We start from the raw sequence: 15,261 nt of genomic DNA on the forward strand, positions 1-15,261 counted from the left end.
AATGAAAGCTTTTTTTTTAGAAATATACGTTAATATTACTTTAAATGTTTTAGTGCCATAAATATACATTTTGAAATTAGAACATTCTTAGGAAAATCCTCTTTTCTTTTTAGACCCAGTAACAAAATAGAAACACTTCTAAGTTATGTAAAAAACAATGACAAATAGTTTTTATTTCACTTGATGCCTTATAACTGTATTTTCTATTTTTTCCATGCAATAGTTTATATTGACTATAATCTAGCAGAGAGAATAATATGCACACTGTAAATTTCAACCAGTTATATGTAATTATAATTATTTACTTTAATTTCTTCTAAGAATACACTACTGAAAAGGGTAGGAAACTGTAGCTCTTTTTATTCTTGCAGTCTTTCTTCCTTGGAAATTATTAAAGCATTCATTTCAAAAAGTAGAAAAATAATTTTAATCAATATTAGTTATGTCTTAAATTTTTGATACTTCTTTGGGAAGGTAAATTTTGGTCAAGCACCAAAGATTATAAAACTCAAACTCCTTAGGGTAAGGAAATTACCTTTGACTAATTTCATTTCTGAAAATAAAAATAGTCTCTGGGCTTTAAGCATTATGGTAACACCTGTCCAAAATGCAGACTTAACAGATTTATTCAACTTACATTTAGTAGGGGGAACTCTTCAGAAAAGAAATTCTTTTTGAGTATACAGAATAAAGAGTGATCATTTGGGGAGTATTTAAGAAGGAGGAATATCTGTATTTGCCATTTATGACATATATGGAGTTGTGTAAGAGCTTGATAATCCATTTCTAATTGGAATTTTTGTAGAATTGTAAATATTTAAATTAACATATTGTGGAATATAATGCATTTGGAAATTAACTCATGTCTTTACGTATATATTATTTTTTATGTTTTTGCAGGTACAAAAAAGCTTTAAACAAGTAAAATCTAGGCAACAGGCTCCCTGAAGTGTTGACAGCCCAACTTAATCATGAACGTGATTCAAAAATGTTAATAAATAAACCAAGGTATTGTACAATTATAATATGCCCCCTTCCAAATTTTTTAAGATCAAATATTTTTTGGAATATATTTAGAATTTAGATAAAGCTACTATCTTTGGTACTTAAACTGATGAAGCAGATATTTCTAAGAGCTCCTCTCCTTCTGTTTCCTCTCCTCCCTGCTTTCCTCTCCCCTCCCCCATCCTCTCCACCAAAAAACAAAAACAAAAACAAAAAAAACACCCAAAACAAAACACTTTCTCAGCTCTAAGGTTTTTTTTCCTTACAACAGCCTCTGTGTTATATTTCCTGTATACCTAAATTAAGACAATAAGAGTTCAGTTCTCAATTCTTCTTTGTTGATTGTGGTTTTATCTTTCAAGTTGTTTAACAAGAGAGACATCTAGATTATTGGCCTCTGCAGAAAAACCCAAACCATGTCTAGTGACCACATATATTTAAACTTTTTATCATATAATAGTATCCTGAGATGTATGTTTTAAAAGTTTTATAAAAGTTTTCTTTTTCTATTTTTGGAAGCCTTTTAATTTAGAAAAGAAAAAAAAGGTGATACTGTCTTTTTTTTCCCTCCTATGTCAAAGAAAATCAAAAGTTTGCTTAGAATTTAGAATTTAGGGATACTGTTTAGGTAACTCTTGTCTGTTCAGGGCATAACCCAAGACTGGCTCCCTCCTTTTGGAAGTTAAAACGTGCTTCAATAGCCTGGCATTTCCAAAAGAGGCCAAAGATCTTTTCCTCTTTTATGACCCATCGTATCCTTTTGAGGCCAAAAAGAACAAGAGGGTCATTGCCACTTTAGCCGGGTCCCTGTTTGTTCCTTCATGGTGACCACGCAGATCCTGAAACCTAGTATTGGCTTAACATTTGGGCCTGGAACATCTGGAAAATGGTCCGAGAAGGAGAAGAGGAGACAGAGAGAGGGAGAACTGTTGCGTTTTGTTACACCAGGTGCTAGGAGGAAGCAACATTGCCTTTTTGATATGGGAGGCAAATTCTGCGGGCCCTGGAGTTAGGCTTCAACAATTGAAGAGGTCAAAGGACAGCTGAGTGGGGTCAGTGAGACACCATGGGGTGTATTTTGTTACTGAGTAAAAGGAGCAGCCTCCTAAAACCTTAAAGGATTCTCTTGAAAATCTGTGTTGTGAAAAGGTTTTATGAGTCTCATGGCAAAAACTCCTGATTTATCTAAGGAATGCTTGCTTTTGTCTAATGGAAGGATAATCCTTACCAAATGTTGGCAACTACTATAAGAGTCAATATAGGTCTGAAAGAACAGTTAGGGTTTGAAGTGTACTTTGCTTTCCAAAATGTTTATCATTTTAATGTTTGTCTCTCAGTGAAGAATTTTACACTGTTGAAATACCACCTTTTTCTTTCCTTGGAGCAGAAGGTGGCAGGTCTTGGGGTGGGGAGGGGAGGTGGGTAAGGAATGAGCTTACATTAATTTTAAAATTATTCTAACAAGCTATTGACTGACCCCAAAGCAGGATATTATAAACCTTTAAAAATGCCAAAACTTAACTCTAGAAAGTTCTTTGATTTTATTTTAACATACAAAGGGAATACATGGCACTTCATGTGCCATTTATTTTTGGATTACAGAAGTTTTGTTTTTTTAATTTAGTTGTATTTCATAGAAATGGGTATCAGTTGATGAATAACTTTAAAACTTGGGTTTCTCCCTGACTTGTGTTTCTTGTGCATTTTGTAGTAGTAAGAAGAAAAACAATGTCAGAGTCAAGAATAGAGAATAAGAAAAACAAATAGAATAAATGATTTTCTCTTTGAAAGGAAATGGAGAAAGTGGAGCAATCTGCATGTGGTAAGAACTCTTTGCCATGCAGCCCATGACTTCAAGATACCACTTATATGATTATGAAGACTTTCGAAGGGTGTTGCCTGGCAGATAGGTAGTAAAAGGTAGAGGAATTTGGCAGTATTTTGATGGCCCAGTTTATATACTATATACATGTACCTAGACATAGAATGTGTGTATTACAATATGTATAGTAAAGAGGAAAAGATAAAATGATGAGTAGTATAGAATAGGCTTTGTTAAGCATTTTCTTGCTAATGTATAACTTTACAATAAGTTTGAATTACTTGTGTGTGTGATTTTTTAACTCCTTTTAAATAATTATTCATTTTAAAGCCACATGTACATAAGTGTAAGGCTTAACAGTGCAGTGTGCTCTGTGTCTATTTTTTCAAGGTTAAAGTGCCTTTCAACAACTAACGTAGAAACCTAAGTGTAGTGACTGATAATTGCCTAAAGAAAACCCACAGCTGTTTAAGTAGCACTGAAATTGTGGCAAAACTGACAAATACAATTAGCAATGTTAATAAGATAAGAAGATGGAAAGACAGGAGCAGATGACCAAGTGGAAAGATGAAGGCAGCAGGAATAACACATCCTCATAAGACCAGAATGTTCACAGTTGCTTTGAATTTCCAGTGCTTTTTCTTTTAAGCTAAGCCCCTCTTTTACTACTCTCTGAATTACCAGCTGAATGGGTGTTTGCAGGTTAAATAATTCAGATACGTGTGTTCAGTCCCTAACTCACATCTGATTTTGAAAGAAGACAGCAGTAGCAGCTAAGAAAATCAGTCAGATTTTGCTGATTCCAAGGCACAGTTTTATTTGTGGTGCTTTTTAAAAGTCAATTTTAAATGTATTTCTATTTGACTGTAATTACTGAGAGTGGGAATTTCTTTACCCCTCTTTGCACCCTTATAATTCTTATTAGTCAACTACATATATTACAAAGGAGACCAAAGCCCTGTTTTGTTTTATTATTATGAAAACGAAACAAAAAACCTGCAGAAGTCTTTAATGTGTTCTTACTAATTATATTTATCTGGTTAATGTTCATGGCCTGATTTCCAAACAATTTCTTAGGAAAATTAAGTGAGGATAGGTAAATAAGAAAAATTAGGTGAATGTTATATGAAAAATTTTTAATCATCTGTGTTCTTCCCCTTATACTTGTTAAAGCATCCTATGAAATTTGGAAAATCATTGTAGTATCTTTTGAAATTCTACTCTGCATTTGGGAAATTGGTTTTTGCCTCTGGTGCTTTGTGCAGATTTTAATGATTGTTGTGATAAATCCCCAGAAGTTTGTTCTCTGGGAAACCATAGAGACTCCTAACTCTCTGAGTGTGGCAGCCTTGATGGATGTGGTAAACCACACTTTGGAAGCATTTCTGGTTATTTAATGTTTTCTGTTCTGGATTATTGACTCTTCTCCCTGTTGAAAAATTGGTCTCTGGTGACATGGTAGAGGTCATACGTTGCCTATTATTGTTTTGCTTCTTTGATCTAACACAGCAATTGCCTCTGGTAATTATACTAGTTCCACAGAGTCTTGATGAGATGTGTTTATTTTACAGAAGAATTTCTGGTATTTCAAGGAAGTAAGTAAAATTTCCAGGAGTAACACGTAACTCCTTGTCACAAAGGAAAAATAGCATTGTCCTTTATCTTTTAATTTTGACAGTTTTTACATAATCATTATGAAATTAGTTCGCATATGACAGTAATTATTTCTATGGCAATTTAAGACGTATTGCATATCTGTAAGTATATTGGTAAAAACAGTTAATTTTAGAATAAAGTTACTAGGGCTAGGTTTTTATTTCAGTACTTAAAATACTTTTGGCTTCAGAAACTGTCAAAAGAAAGTCACCCAGATTTAAATGTACAGAACTATTAAAAAAAGGTTGGAATCTTTGTGTTTTAATCTGTTTGCATTTTCTAAAGATTTTCAGCAAGTAAGATGAATAAAAATGAAATAGAACACTTTTGCTTTGAATGCATCATTAATTTTGTGCTTTTTTTGGAATGTGCTTGGGAAGAGATAGTATCTCTTCAAACCTGTTTAATGTATAATTGGATAAGACACAAAAAAGCTCAATGTATTCTTTTTTATTTAAACTCAACTCCAGCTGTAAACACAATATTTTCCCCCAGGTGATTGCAATTTAATGGGGGAGTCAGACAAATACTAGACCCAACTAATTTTAATTAAGAGCAACAAATATCAATTTAAAAGAATAAATAAAATGCAAAAAGCACAAAAGAGAGAACTGTGAATAAATGCTTGTTTTTAATTTTGAATTATAGACTCTTTGAGAACTTGAAAGAACCATGTTTGATTTCTTGCTCTAGTAGTTACACGTTATCACTCTCATCAGTGAATATTTTTGACAGAGAAAGGACATGTAAGCAGTAATGCCTATAACAAGTAACTTTTTTTTTTTTTTTTTTTTTTTTTTTGCGGTATGCGGGGCTCTCACTGTTGTGGCCTCTCCCGTTACGGAGCACAGGCTCCGGACACGCAGGCTCAGCGGCCATGGCTCATGGGCCCAGCCGCTCCGCAGCATGTGGGATCTTCCCGGACCGGGGCATGAACCCGTGTCCCCTGCATCGGCAGGCAGACTCTCAACCACTGCGCCACCAGGGAAGCCCAACAAGTAACTTTTTTATATGAAGTCAAAGAATCTGATAGCTATAAGGGACAATAACGATTTGTATGTATGATTGTAAAATTTCTTAATAAGTGAATTGTATATACCACCAAATACCAGCTTTTGGAACTTTTACATTGCTGGTCATTTGTTCCCAGAACAATGCCCTCAAATCTGCTGCTGTGCCCAACACATACAAGGAGGTGCCTCAACTTTTCTTAGTATCCTCGATGTAGCACAAGCTTAAAAAAACCCCACATATTACTTCTAACATTTTCTGCACATTTATTTTGTGCCAGGCACTATTCTAAAAATATTATATGTGTATAACTTCTCATGTATTCTCACAAAAACCTATGATGTTGATTGTACTACCCCATTTTACAGATGAGAGATTAAGTAACTTGCCCAATATCATGCAGGGTAGTAGGTACAGGATTTGAATTAAGGTCACGTGACTCCAGAGCCTGTGTGCTTAACCACTTCAATAGTGGGATTTCTATAAATGCTGCCTGCCTGGGTGGATGATTGTTAAACTTTGGAAAGTGGGTGACAACATCTATAGAGAAAAAGATAACAAACCACTGACAAGTTATACGAAGTTGTCTATTTAGTACTATGCCTGGCACAGTCAATAAATTGTGCCTTAAAAAAAAAATTCAAACCGAAGACAACTACACACACATACACACACACACAAACAGAATGTATCATTTTCACTCTCACCTTTTTTTCTATTTCAAATAGCTTGGTTTAGTGGCGGGGGAGGGAAACATGGGCTTTTGAGTCTAAATTTGGATTCCAGTTCCATTACCTACAAACTAGATAACTTTGTCTCCTTGCAGAAACTGGATCAGTTGCTCTGTCTACCTGTCCCTCTTTCTGAATCTGCTTGTTTCCAGTTGGTTTCATTTAACTTGGTCCTCCATCCTATAAATGGAAGTTAGCTCTAGAGTTTGACTACATTCCTTACACCCTTTGGCAGGAATACGTCCTAGGTAGTGTGTGTGCTTCATATTGTTTCCCATGGGGAGGCACACGGTGTCTCATTGCCTCACTTTTAGTGATGCTAAACTTGCTCAGTGGTTCAGGAGGTGACAGACCCCTCCACATCAACCTTTTATCTAATGGTTTCACTTATTCTCATTGCCTAAATGAATTTTGCATTAAGGGTTGCGAAGTGATCATCTTAAAATTCTGTCATTCTTTCTACATTTATTAATTGGAATCCTTCATCAAAAAAATGAAAACTCTCAAGAACCAGGGCTGTTTGGATTCTTCAGAGTATAGGAAGAGCAGGATAAATGTTTCACTCTTTGCTTTTCCTTTTAGCAGCATGAAATCAGGTGCTTTGTTTGTTTGTTTTTCCCAAGAGGAGTTCTCTTTTTCTACTTGAAAGGCAAAATTAATTTGCGCATTTTTATATTTTAAATGTGCTTCAGTCCATTGCATTTATTCTCTTTTATGTTCAATTTCTCTCATCTTTGGCCCATGGGAACCCTTCATGTTGATTCCTATGTCTTTTGACATGACCAATTAGTCTCTGATAGCTTCTTTGCTTTCTGGCACAAGATGTTCAAGGATCATAGTGTATACGGTTGTCCCACAGTATCCACTGGGGGGGTCAGTTCCATGACCTGCTGCAGATACCAAAATCCACAGATGCTCGAGTCCCATAGTCAGTCCTTGGTAACCACAGATTCAACCAACCACATAGTGTGTAGTTCCAAATGTGGTATTTCCTGCCCCAGACCTGGAATTGGAGCCTTCAAGGAGACTTGATTCTTTTCAGTGACTATGCTAGTAGGAAACCACAGAGTACTAGGAAGTGCTTACTGTTTATTGAATTGTCATTGCTTCTGGGACTTTTCAGTAGACAAAGCTTGGAACTACAAATTTGAAACCTTCTAAAAAATATATATTCCCATCTACCTGCTCCATAACCTAATTTGCTATTAAAACCAGGCAACCCTAGTGTCTTAGATTCAGTTCTTTTTCTTTTACACCCTACAGCTCTCCCTTGGTATCGACAGGGCATTTGTTCCAGGACCCCGCAGATACCAAAATCCATGGATGCTCAAGTCCCTTATTTAAAATGGCTAGAATAGTTGGTCCTCCGCATCTGCCGGCTTCTGCGTCCTCAGATTTAACCAACTGAGGACTGATTTCATGGTTAGGTGCAGAAACCCGCTGCTACCAAAGGCCACCTGTACATGATTTTTTTAAAGAAAATCAGAGTTTGTCTTGTTCTTACTAGTCACTAACTGTGATGAAACCTTTTAAAAACTACTTTTAAAAAAATTAATGCTTACCTTCTCCAGATAGTTGGTATTAAAAGTCAACCTTTATTAATAGCCCAAGTGCAGTACCTTGAAAATATTTTTACTTGGTCAAAAGAACTTGTTGAGGGAGATGGTTGGGTCAGTACAAGTGTATCATAACCGGGAAAAAATGCTTTGGAGTCTTATGCTAGAAGGTAGTAGTAGAAATGCCAACTCTTAATGGGAGTTTCTTGGTCTAAACACTGGAATGAATTTTATTTCCCCTGGAATCCTAAAGTACCAGGAAGACGGTGGGGGTGTGCACGTTGCAAATTCCATTGTTCTTACTGTCTCTTTGAGTAATAAGTTTATTTTTAAAACTACTTGTTCAGGGATAGTCATAGAGTTGGGATTAACTCAGTTGCTATATGATATTTTCCTTTTCATTTATTGTTATAATATTGTTCACTACTTTAAAAATTGGAAGATACCAATAAGGAAATAGAAAGATCATTTAAAAACAACTCCAGGGCTTCCCTGGTGGCGCAGTGGTTGAGAGTCCACCTGCCGATGCAGGGGACGCGGGTTCGTGCCCCGGTCCGGGAAGATCCCACATGCCGTGGAGCGGCTGGGCCCATGAGCCATGGTCGCTGAGCCTGCGTGTCCGGAGCCTGTGCTCCGCGACGGGAGAGGCCACAGCAGTGAGAGGCCCGCGTACCACAAAACAAAAACAAAAACAAAAACAAACCAACTCCACCCCAATAGATAAATATTAATAGTTTATTTATGTACTTCTAGACTTTTTTCTGCTTGCATTGATATTATCTTTACAAGAAGAAATGTATTTATGAAATTTCTAGTAAATTCATATCATATTATCAATATTGTAGTCTTTTTCTTGTGACTTCTACCTACCTAAATTGTGTCCCACCATGGATGAATGAGGGAAATTGAAATTAAATTGTGTTAACTTTTTAACAGTAATAGATTGGGCAATATCTGAAATCTACTACTTCTTTTTACATGGATGTGAGAAGAAAGACAAGGAAGATACAGTCTCAAATTCATTTCTTTTTATCATTCTTTAGAAAACTTTCTCTTGTCTTCACTAGAAAAATTAAATTTCTTTTAGAAAGGGGAAAGATTGGAGGAAGATAGGACGAGTTATGTAAACATTCCTAATATTTTAGGGAGTTGATAAGAATGTTTTTGATTTCTAGATTTGCCACATAATGAATTAATGAAACATGACTGCATCTTCTAAAGTTGAAAACAATGGAGACAAACGGGTATCAGCAAGAGAATTCCCAAAGTCAGGGGGCATGATGCCAATTGATCTGATGCTTTGGAGTCTAGGGGCAGGCCTGTGCTTCCTCTCCTGTATGTGTGCACAGCCAGTCCTCTGTATCCAAGGGTTCTGCATCCACAGATTCAATCAACCTGCCTATTCGGAGGGCCGACTGTACTATCCTTTTAATATATGGGACTCGAGCATCTGCCGATTTTGGTACCCACCAGGGTCCTATAACCAAATCCCTGAAGATATCGAGGGGCAATTTTGTTATTCTTTGTGAAGTAATTTACTCTTTGTTCATTTTTACCTTTCATCTAACATTTAAAGTGAGGTTTGGATTTTTTTAACTGAAGAGAGAGGTGGTGTTTTTATTTTGTTTCAGTTTCTTAAATTGTTGCTTGGTTTTGTGTCTATTCATCCCATATCCTACATTCAAACTCCCTTTTCAGCCTTGTCTTGCAGCCATGATATATATAGACAAGGACAAATCAGCAAACAAAAATATTCTTCCTTGATTTTTATTTATTTATTTTGGCTTGGCTTGGCTTGCCAATTTAGGAGTACTTTATGGAGTATCCATTTCCCAGTTGGGTCATTATTGTAGGTGTTTCAACAACTGAATGGCATACATGATTAGATAGCCTAAGACAGCTGCTGCTGTAGACAAACTGATTAGAGTCCACTCCTGTCTCTTGGCCTTTTCTCATAGTATGACCTTGGGCAAGTTCCTTAACTTCTCTAGGCCTTGGTTCTCCTAAAAATGGGGGCAGTAACAGTATTTTCCTGGCGGTTAGTAAGTTCTCCATGTTACTATTATTATAATGGTTCAACAAAGAATGTTTCCTTTCACATTTCTTGACAATAACAACGATGACAATTACGGCTACTACCATCACCACTATGACCATCACTAGTAAGAATAATAATGACAGCAGCAGTTATATCATCTGCCTGCTAGGTGCATACCACTGTGATATGTGCTTCACATATAACTGAACATTTGAAAAATCAGAATATATATATGTATATATTCTGAAATCTGATCTGACACTTTAAAAAAGCCTTTGGAGAGTTAGGTTAAAGGAAAATTTTCTCCTTGTTTCCTGTGTACTTAATAACTACTATAAAAGTAGTTACTGCATTAATAATACAGTAATTACTAAATATGAAACCATTGACAAAAAGGGAATAAAAACATTACTGATCAAGTTTTAGCCTCTTGCAGTGTGTATTGCTTCTCCTTTCCATTTTCAGCAGAAAAAGAGTTGAGGAGAGGTGATGGAGGCGTTAGCAGGCACCTGTTTCCAAAGCTACTCTTTTCCTTACGGCTCCAGTCCCTATTCCTAAAGCCACCAGTGATAGAAGCTGCCTGTTCTACTCCGCCCTTCTTTTGTCTGTCTTTCTGTAGAGAAGAGAAAAGGCTAGAGCAGAGAGGCACCAAACCACACTGTCATGGTGGTTTGTACTTGATTCCACTTGTATTTTGAGCAATTAATTAATGGTGCAGAAAGAGCTCATATTGGGTACGATCCCTTTCTTAGAGATTTCCTCAATACCCCAAGAGTGCCTATTTGCATCTCAAAGGTCCGTAGTACTATAACAAAACATTTAATATAGTTTTCCCTGTGTAATTTCACAGTAATAAAAGAAAACATGGAAAAGCAATACGGTGCAGTCTCACAAACTTAATGTCAGCCAGAGACAAAATATCTGCATATGTACAGAATTCACAAGTCTGTTTTTTTTTGTATTTCATTTAACAACTGTTTCTAAAAAGTATTTCTCCATTTTCTGACCTGAAGTTAGATTTATTCACGCTGACTCTTAGTAGGATGCTATGTCATTGCAGGCCCTGGGGGCTGTTTGAGATTCAGAGGAAAGGAAGGCTGGTAATCTAGGTGGATAAGGCCAATGATTTCAGTGACCCTAAATATTACAGCATATGATATTAAGAATACATTGCACTAAAAAAGCTTTTTCCTTTGAACTCTGCCCATCTTTGGGTAGCATTGAACTGTCAGTGAAGAACTCCATACTCAGCACCAAAAAAGTTTGGGGTCAGTTTTGTCATTCTTCACCTTATCATTATCATTTTTAAAACTGCCCAGTTATGTTTTCATCTGGAATAGTCAGCCCCTTCTTTTTACTCTCCCAAGGCTGTTCCATGGGTACTTCCCGTTGTCTTCATCTGAGTATTGCTCAGGATTATGCTGTTGTAGGATTATGTGTATGTTTTATGGTGGTGAAACTGGATCGCCCATGTTTATGTTACTTTAATATTTTAATCAGCACAATATTCATTTGATATAGCTGTCATATTACTCCTTAAACTATGCTTAAATTGAAGGGATTGAGATCATGCAATCTTCCATGTATAATTGGGCACTTCTTTATTCAACTAAAAAGATCTCTTGGAGAATGTAGGTTTTCAATGATGAAAGGAAGATAATTTGTTGAGCAGGTAATAGATTAAGAAGAGGCAAGATTTCTAGGCATTTGGTGCTCTGGAGAAAGGCTAAAGGTCCACCTTTGAAGTTATTCCATTGTTCTCCATGGATGAAGAATCCCATGGTTGACTGTGCTAGTTCCTGGTATTTTTCTCCCTTCAACAAGGAAGAAAGGTAAAATGGCTATTCAATTTTGACTTAGATGCATTAACTAGTGACACAGCATATTTCTCTTCCAACCCACACCCTGTTTTGATTATGTGTGGTTCTGTTGAAAAATAAATTGCTTTAGAAAAGTTAAATGTTTATAGTTGTACTGGTGGGGTTTTAGAAGCTTGGGCAAAAACTTGGTATTTCAGGAAAATTTCATTTGACAGGCTTTGTTGATTTTCTGCCACTTACAACTTTGAATTGGATATTATATGTATACTTTTGTGTATGTACTTATTGTAAGAAAGAACCTAGTAATTAATTTTTTCCAGTTTTACTGAGATGTAACTTATATATAACGTGTATTAGTTTTAGGTGTACAACATAACTATTGGATATGTATATATATTACAAAATTATTACTACAATTAGTTTAGTTAACATCCATCACCTCACATAGTTACAAAATGGTTTTTTCTTGTGAAGAGGAACCTAGTAATTTAAATCCATGGCATTTGGTTTCTTATTACCTACTTTGAGAAAGGTTGTCAAAATATGATTACAGCTTTTCCTCCAAATCATAGGAATCTCCAACAAAGCTTTGATAAACTGAGACCCTCTGATGGGAATCTCTGTATACTATTCACTGCTACCAGGAATCATGTAAGAAGCCTCCTTTGCTATATATAGAAGCAGTTCAGGGCCACCAAAATCTCCTGTGGAGCTCCTTTGTGTGATCTAGGAAACCTGAGAGGAGGGTTGAGATGTGGTATGCATCACCCCTTCTCTGCTCATGGGTCATCACCACTGGATCTTGGCTCACTTTACCTGCTGAGCCTGATGCATGCTCAGGGTCCTCTCAAATAGTCCTCCAGGGAGTCAGTCAGAGTTGGAGATACAGATGAAATTTAATATCTACCCCCCTCCTTGATGGGGAAAGTGGAGCTAAGATATTCTAAAAATTGCGTTTCTTGAAATGAGATTTACCCAAATTGAGCCCATCCTCTAGGAGTGCAAAATTTGTCATCTGGATATTGAGTCCTGGTTCTGACCTTTACCAGTGGGGTGATAGTGGGCAAGTCACTTGGCTTCTCCAAGCCTCAGTTTTTTCATTTATGAAGTGGGAAGAGGTCATACCTACTTCAGAATACTGAGGATTAAATAAAGTAATTTTGGGGAAGTGCTTGGTATACTGTCTAGCCCAACAGTTCTCAGACTTTTCATCTCATAACCCCTTTATACTCCTAAAAATGATTGAGTTTTGTTTATGTATATTATATTTATTAGAATTAAGAAAATTTCAAAGTATTTATTAATTTGAAAAATTAACAATAAGCCCATTATATAGCACATAAATAACATGAAAAATAACTGTATTTCCCCCAAAAAAAGTTAGTGAAAAGAGTAGTCTGTCTGCTTCTGCATTCAATCTGTTGCAATATCACACATCATATAACCTCTGGAAAATTCCACTGTAAACGTATGAAAGAATGAGAATGAAAAAGGCAAATGATATCCTAGTAATAGTTTGAAAAGAGTTTTGACCTCATGGAACCCAGAAAGGGTCTTGGGGACCTCAGACCAATCGTTAGCATAGCCAACATTTAGCACCCAATAAATTTAGTCATTATTGATATATATGGAAGTTTTTGTAACTAGTGATGAGAAGTAAAGGCGATTGCTTCAAAACTTCTTGTTCTGTACTTTCCTAAAGGGTCCCAAATAAGACTGTGATTCAAACTAAGCAAAAGAAATAACATTGTTTTTCAAATAAATACTAACAATACATGAACAAATTCTTTGAATTTTAAAAGGCTCAAATCTTGCTTTCAGCAATTTGTCAAATATATTATCATAAAGCTTTTATTTTTTTTTCCAGAGAAGACTCTTTTTCTCTCCTAGGGTAATAAGATCTTAGTAGAGAGAGAAGAATTTGATATTTACTCTGAAACCACTGATAGTGTTCCTATGGGGTTTTGGCAGCCCACCAGTTTAAGAAGATGTGGCCCCATTGTCACCATGCTGGGCTTCACGATTGACAGGCCAATCTTGATTTACTAGTTGGAGAACCTTCACTTAAAGCACTTATTATGGTTTGATCCTCAGATACAAGATCCCTTAAAGGGGCTTTTTGAAAGCCCCTTTGGATTCTAAAGACAAGAAGCAAAAGTGATGTAACAGATAAATTGATAATTTGTCTCCAGAAATATAGGTAAAGTTCATATAGTTCCAATCTTAGGATATATGGGTATAGTTTATAACAGCTATCTGTGTACTTTGCAGACATATGGCCCTCTAATTGTATCAATTTTCTCCTTTCTCTTTTTCCTTGGGAGGTAGTGTAGACCATGGGGAATTCATATGCTGGGCAACTGAAATCTGCTCGATTTGAAGAAGCTCTCCACAACTCCATAGAAGCCTCTCTCAGATGTAGTAGTGTGGTACCAAGACCAATTTTTTCCCAGCTTTACTTGGACCCTGACCAGCATCCTTTCTCATCTGCAGGTAAGTTTCTCAGTCCCACACATTTCTAGACTCCTTCTAATAGAAGTGGGATCTCCAAATCTGGGGATATCTGAAATAAATGGGTTAAATGTTAGCCAATGCCAGTCTCCCTGTCCTCAGATATTTTTCAGAACTATGAATTTTTCTTTTGGTTATTTTCCCACAAACATTTTTATTAAGTTTGCTATGATTTATTTGCTTACCCAGATGTAAAACCCAAGGTGGAGGACCTGGATAAAGATTTGGTACATCGCTACACTCAAAATGGAAGCCTGGACTTTTCTAACACTCTAACAGTAAATGAAATGGAAGATGATGAAGATGATGAAGAAATGTCTGATTCAAATAGCCCACCAATTCCCTATTCACAAAAACCTGCCCCCGAAGGGTCTTGCACTACAGATGGTGGGTTTCCTTTTTTTTTTTTTTTCCAATTCCTCTAATATTGTCTGGCTAGTTTCCAATCACTGCATGGGGTGCTCAAGGCTGGAAACCAGTAATTACAGAAAGGAATGAGGAATGATTATGCTCTCACTCACATTATTGCCTGTGATTTCATAGCAGGTGTCTATTAAGAAAGACAAGCATTATCACCCCATCTTGTAGATGAGGAGACTGAGATTCACAGCAATTGAATGACTTCTCTGAGATGGTATGTGGCAGAGGCAAGCCTAGACCTAGCTCAGGACTTTTTCAATGCTCCAGGTGCTTCCTGCAAGAATGTGACTCTTTCAGAAACTTTATTTTAGTGATCTCTCTTCCTACGTCTTTCTGTTCCACTCCCAAAACAATTATAGAGATATCAGGTGTTTTAATATTTACCTTTTCCATATATTTTGAACATTCATCCAGTATACTGTTATCTCTAGAAGATTAAAATGAACTTTTTTTTTTTTTTTTTTTTTTGCGGTACGCGGGCCTCTCACTGTAGTGGCCTCTCCCGTTGCGGAGCACAGGCTCCGGACGCGCAGGCCCAGCGGCCATGGCTCACGGGCCCAGCCGCTCCGCGGCATGTGGAATCTTCCCGGACCGGGGCACAAACCCGCGTCCCCTGCATCGGCAGGTGGACTCTCAAACACTGCGCCACCAGGGAAGCCCAAAATGAACATATTTTGATGATCCCATTTTA

General features: G+C 36.6%; 1 protein-coding gene across 1 annotated transcript in view; it reads left to right on the plus strand.

Annotated features, from left to right (window-relative positions):
- Nucleotides 1-15,261, plus strand: part of GREB1L (GREB1 like retinoic acid receptor coactivator) — a 272,602-nt gene that overhangs the window by 132,973 nt on the left and 124,368 nt on the right. The window contains exons 2-4 of the mRNA XM_082640432.1: nt 901-1,008; nt 13,968-14,132; nt 14,340-14,537. Of these exons, the coding sequence (XP_082496558.1) occupies nt 13,976-14,132; nt 14,340-14,537 (355 nt within the window). The 5' untranslated portion in view covers nt 901-1,008; nt 13,968-13,975. The remainder of the gene's footprint in view (nt 1-900; nt 1,009-13,967; nt 14,133-14,339; nt 14,538-15,261) is intronic.

Source organism: Mesoplodon mirus (genome assembly GCF_964341445.2).
Source record: "Mesoplodon mirus genome assembly, chromosome: 13".
NCBI classification, from domain to species: Eukaryota; Metazoa; Chordata; class Mammalia; order Artiodactyla; family Ziphiidae; genus Mesoplodon; species Mesoplodon mirus.